Here is a 5,964-nt window from a genome sequence, read left to right on the forward strand (position 1 = left end):
GCTGACGGGGAGCTGTGCTAGGAGATTGCTGCCCTTTCATGAAAGGAGACGTAGTTTTGAAAGAAGCTGAAATGCTGTTTACGAATCATGAGAGAAGTAACATCTCACCGTTGTTAGTATAGAGTAGGAGTGGGACAGTGGGTTCCTGTCCTCATCCTGATTTCTTCAGTTTCTCTAAGTAATGGGACTGTAACAGCTCTGGAGAGTGGGGGTTTTGCTGTATGCCTGCATAAAAAGGACAAGAGGGTCTGCTGAATTCCTTCCGGTGCCAACGCAGGAGGGGGATGCTTCGGAGTACGTGGCCCTGAAAATGGCTATGGCGTGGACGGGAGCCTCTGAAGATGTTCCACAAAACATGGATAGCACAAGGAGCTTGAACCACGGCTCAGTCCCTGTGGTTGCAAGGTAAAGGCTCATGAAAGACGTCAGCTGCCTTCTGCCCCAGGTGCTGAAGAAGGAAGAACCTTTTTAACATGTTAGTCGGTTCTTCTTAAACAAAGAGAAGTGCTCATCTTGCCTATACTGGTTTTAATTTTACATCTTGTGTGATGTTTTTTATTCTGTTTTTTCCTGAAGAGGCAACAGTTCTTTGATGTATTCTTCTGCCATATGAAAGCAACTTTAATAAAAAAGTTAAATGTGATGTCTTAGTTCATAATACAACATTGTTTCCCATATACATATTATCCTTTCCCAGTTACAGCTTACTCCTGGACTCTGAAGGGGCAAGATCCACCTGTGATCTCATTGCTTTTACCAATTTGGAGGGTTATTTTCTGGCCTTCCCTTTGCTATAATAGTCAGAAAAACGCTATACTCTCAGTTGCGTTGAGGTATCTATCCATTGTTTCCTGTAGATGGGTGCAATAAATACTTAATAAAGAGGGATATTCATTCTCATATGCAGTATAACCTATCCAATAACAATTCCAAAGTGCTCTCTGCTCCTCTTCTATGACAACCAAGGAGCAAGTGAAATTTCTCCACCCTGTTGTTACTGTGTCCAACGTAAGACTTCATAAAGCAGAGGATGCTGAGGATATGCAGTGTATCCTCCGAACGATGGAAGGAATCATGACAACTCAAAAGCCTGTAAATGCCAGAAACATTGGTAGTAACGCAATTAATCTAACACTCCAGTACAGCCTGTAACTCTGCCCCTGGGAGAAGGATCCTTCCAGCTGGAAAGCTGCAGTATTTGGGATTTAGGCAGCATGAACTCTTTTTTTTTTTTTTTTTTAATTTTGGTGAATGCTCCTCAGAACAACATAGCTCATCAGTGGGAAAGGTGGTTTGTTGTTTTGAGTTGGTTGGTTTTTTAAATCTTGTGTCTTCCATCATTTCAGTCACTCCATGCTTACTCGTGTTGCTGAACTTTGTGCTGTCAGAGTGCTGGTCTGTCAGCAGTGTGCACCTCCAACTCGATTCAAAACCAGCCGTGACCTAGGCAATAACGCTTGACCGCGATAGAGCTTGGTGAGCTTTGAGATAATCACAGCAAGGTACTTCTTACTAAAGGGCAGCAGCCCAGTGAAATAATAGCATTTAAATTCTGGGATGAAATCTGCATGCATTTTTAGGAAGAGAGGAAAAAAAATAAAAAGCCCTTGCCACTGAAATTCTGCTGCTAATCTAATTTCTACGTGATTGCCTCCCATTGCATCAGTCAGCGCTATTTGGTGCAGTGCTGCTTATGGGTTTTGAAAGTGCTGTAGATAAATGTAGCGTGGGAATAATCACTCAACTTCATTTTCCTGCTCTTTCGCTGTTAACACATATCACTAGTATTGACAGCTCTGCAGAATGGTAGAATCAAGTCCTTCTGTCTACACAACACCCCATGCATGTGCATCATCCTGACAAGATAATGAGGCTCCGCTTGTGACGCTCCGCAGCGTGCACGTCCTCTGCGTTGCCAGTAGGCAGATATGAAATGTTATTGGCAAATGTGCATACAAGTTGGCGGCGAAGTCCTGGAAGAGTTTTAGTGTGGTTGCCTGGCCCCGAGTTCCCACACGGTTCAGCTGGCATGCCACGGTGCAGCGTGGGAAGAGCCTCAAAGCACGGCGTTCAGCAGCTGATACTTTCTTAGAGTACCGAGCAATTAATTTGGGCAAGCGCGGAGTTGTATGCATACAGTAATTAACAAGGAAAGCACCTTAGGCTAGCATAACAAGGTGGTGTGGGTGTCCTTCATTTTGAGACGGTTCTGTGTAAATTGCAGCAATTTAACGGACTTGATCAATGTAACATCCCTGCGCAGTCATGTAAGCGTGCCATTAGGCAGGTACTCTTAAAAATAGGTTAAATGCAATGGGCTGTGCCCAAAAAGTACCTGCCCTAGGGCACCTTATTTAAATAAGAATGTGTAGTCCTGTGTAAACTGTCAGCAGTAATCCTTTTACAGGGCTGACTAAATTCTGAAGCTCTGACATGTAGACCGTTCTCTTCCTTATATAGGGCTGGATAAGTGCTGGGCAGTAATGAGATTGGAATAAAAGGCTTTGGTAACAAAGATGAACTGGCAATCCTGACTGAATCTTAAACTTATCCCTGCGTATACATGGACTTCAAACAATGTGGGCATGGGTCCTGCTTGCTGAAGCTGGACTTGATGCCTCTGTTTTGGAGCTTCTGCTTGTGAATAGCATTTGGTCACTTGGGCTGCACATTCACCCGGATGGAAACCCCTGTACTCTTTAGGTTTGCCTTTACTGAGGTTTGTCTCTGTGTGTGTGTGTAAAAAAATCTCACAGCTGCACATATCAAAATACTTTTAGTATAATTCATCACAATGGCTTTTATTCCAGAGTGGCTGAGTTTGTTTTTATGTCATTGGAAGAAGTTTAAGCTGCATTAATAGAAGCTGTTCTGCTCTAGAATAAAAGAATCCGTATGGGGTATTGAATTCATATAATTTTATCTGGTTTAATTCACAGTGCATCATATACTTCCCTTGTGCAGACGGGATTATTAGTGTTCTGCTTAAAAACATGTGTGGAAGTATTGTTTCAAGTAGTCAGGTATGGTCAAGGAAAAGCATAGTCTCTACTGCCTTGTTTGCCCTTGATGGATTTATACATCGACAGCTTCAGTGTGAGAAATACGTGCTGGAAGTGCATGAATCAACTGACAGATACTAGTCCTAGAAAGTCTCAGCTTATATGACTGATGTAGGTAAGACATGGCAGGAATCAAATGCTGCAAAGACAGCATTTGAAGTAATCTTATTTACTTCCATGTTTACTCTCTTCTAAGAGACAGGGATGAAACCTGGAAAAGAAAGGAGATTTGAAAGAGGAAACTGGGGATTGATTGAGAGGGCTGCTTACAAAGAGGCAGTAGAAACGTGAATTGAAGGAAAATTGAGTTGTTCTGCACTGTGCCATCTTCACGTAGCTTAAGCACTTACTTGATCTGCCCTGTTTTCTTAAAGATACGGAGGGTGGAGGTGGGTGCAGGTAAGGAAAGGAGGAGGTGAGTGGGTGGTTTGATTTTCACCTGGGTGCACCTGAGCTGTTTCTCATGAAGCAGTACAAGTCAGAGTGGGTGAACATGGAGCAACTTAGAAAAATTTTTTTTGGATAGTGACTCATTGCAACTTACCCAAAGTGACCTGATTTAGTTAAATGAGGCTAAATATAACCCATGTGAAAAGTACTGACATGTGGGAGGAGACGACAGCAGTTGGCTCTCAGCCTCTCTGTTCTGCAGGGAACATCTTTCACGACTGGTGACTAATAAATTTTACTCTTGCTGGCTTTGGAAATAACATCTCTGCTTCATCACCCCCTTCTAGGGAGACGAAGGAAATGCGCTGTTCCTAATCTGTTGCCTCTTATCTGCCTTTCTGAATTTCAGCTTACTGCTATGGACAGTGCTATCACCCTGTGGCAGTTCCTCCTCCAACTCCTCCAAGAGCCTCAGAACAAGAACATCATCTGTTGGACCTCCAACGACGGGGAGTTCAAACTGCTGCAGGCAGAGGAGGTGGCCAGACTCTGGGGAATCCGCAAGAACAAGCCCAGTATGAACTATGATAAACTCAGCCGTGCTCTCAGATACTATTATGTGAAGGTAATAAAGTCCATAAATCCACCTTGAATCCTTATCCATCTTACCAGCTTCTGCCTAATGAGCTTTGTTTCCTTTTTCATTCCCTTCGAGGGGATAGGTGTCATTTCTGTCTCCCAGACTTAAGTAAGGTGTACTAGTTTACGTTTGGAGGGGCTTTTTTTTCTTTTGTTTGTCATTGTGCTGCATGTCCTCCCCAGTGGTTATTTTATTAGGTTCTAGATAGCTTTGTGCAAAATGTTACCATCTTTGATTTATGTCTTTACTAATACAAATCTGTCTTTGAATACTAATCCCCTTTCCAAAAATAAGCACCCTTGCAAGGGTTAAAATCCTCAACGCTCCAGTTTAAGCAACAAAATGATGATGATGATGATGGAGATGGTGAATATTGCACCACCTCGACAACTTCTCTGTAATTGTCTCTGCGAAGGGGCTATCAAAAGAAGGATTTTCAGTGAAGCAGTCTGAAGTATTTTTCTTTTCCTCCTGGTATTCTGGATTGCACCTCTGATGTGGTCAGTGAGTTTAGTCCAGCAGAGTAAGATATTTCTCTTGCTTAGCTAATGTCTTCTAATAACTTGCAAGAGTCTTTCATTAGGGCACAGGTAGTGTCAAAAAGCTGAACTAGAACCGCAGTGTGGGAGTCTTACCTTCGTTTCAATAAGCCATTTATCCCACAACTGTTACTGTGTGGGTGTATGAGATAAAAAATAAAACACAGTTTCTGAGGAACGTGTCAGTTTGTAGCAGGTGGTATGTTGCTTGGAGTTTATTACTGGGCAGCACAAATCTGACTTTCTACTGGGAGGTCTCAGTAATAATAACTGTACAATAAGTAAGAATCTTCTTAGGTCAAATTGTGTGTGGCACTTAGGAGCAAAACAAGTTCGACAAATGCTATTTTGTGGTATTGAAATAGCTGATTAGCCTACATTCTGCTGACTAGTTCAGCTACTTACTCTCTTTTATTATCATCTTATTAAGAATAAAGATGGTTTGATTTGAAGCATTAGGTCTCAATTCTGCAAACCTGTAAGCCTGAATTCTGCAGGTTCTCCTGTCAGATTACTGTACTCAGGCCAGTGATCTTTGACGAGGTAATGAGTATTTTTTTGGTTTTTTAGCTGATCTTTTAAAATCTGTTCAACAGAATTGCTTGGCAGTTTTAAGGCTGTTATTAGTATATTTGATATCAGGTTAAGCTTACCTGTTTTAGTGTTTTGTCTGCACGCTCTGGAAATGATACTTCGGGAGCATAACTAAATTACAAGAATGCAGTGTGTTTTTAAAAAAGAAAAATTGATGCAAGACTATCTAATTTCTCAGTCTATTTTAGGCAATGTTTGCAGGAAGAAAATTAATCTGAAGAAGGCCTAAATATAAATATATGTATCTTCTTACCCACAGAATATCATTAAAAAGGTGAATGGTAAGAAGTTTGTGTACAAGTTTGTTTCTTATCCGGAGATTTTAAATATGGATCCACTTGTCGTGGGCCGTATAGAAGGAGACCCTGAAATGACTGGTTTTGCAGAAGTTAGCAGTGCTCCAAAGGATGTGGAAAACTGTGGGAAGGAGAAGTCTCAGTCATGTGCTAAATCCTCCAGCCGCAATGACTACATCCACTCAGGCTTGTACTCCTCTTTTACTCTGAACTCCCTGAACTCTTCCAGCGTAAAACTCTTCAGGTCCATCAAGATTGAGAATCCAGCTGAAAAACTGACAGAAAAGAAACCTGCTCAGGATCCAACACCCTCTGTCATCAAGTTTGTAACCATGCCCTCCAAAAAGCCTTCGTCTGTCCCCCTGGTCTCTACCACTTCAGCGGTCTCTGCCACTTCTGCTGCTGCCACTTCAACCGCGTCCTCTCTTCCCTTGGGATCGGAA

The 5,964-nt window shown here is 42.1% G+C and overlaps 1 protein-coding gene across 3 annotated transcripts in view; it reads left to right on the forward strand.

Annotated features, from left to right (window-relative positions):
• The first annotated feature begins 3,867 nt into the window (after positions 1–3,867).
• The window catches only part of ELK4 (ELK4, ETS-domain protein (SRF accessory protein 1)), a 5,322-nt gene continuing 3,225 nt past the window's right edge, over positions 3,868–5,964 (forward strand). For 2 of the 3 annotated variants that reach the window (XM_010293977.1, XM_010293978.1), the window contains exons 1-2: positions 3,868–4,077; positions 5,485–5,886. In XM_010293977.1, the coding sequence (XP_010292279.1) occupies positions 3,871–4,077; positions 5,485–5,886 (609 nt within the window). In that variant the 5' untranslated portion in view covers positions 3,868–3,870. Of the gene's footprint in view, positions 4,078–5,484; positions 5,946–5,964 lie in introns of all 3 variants that reach the window. The other variant, XM_010293975.1, reaches the window with a different exon arrangement.

The sequence above is a fragment of the Phaethon lepturus genome, unplaced genomic scaffold, assembly GCF_000687285.1.
Source record: "Phaethon lepturus isolate BGI_N335 unplaced genomic scaffold, ASM68728v1 scaffold14979, whole genome shotgun sequence".
NCBI classification, from domain to species: Eukaryota; Metazoa; Chordata; class Aves; order Phaethontiformes; family Phaethontidae; genus Phaethon; species Phaethon lepturus.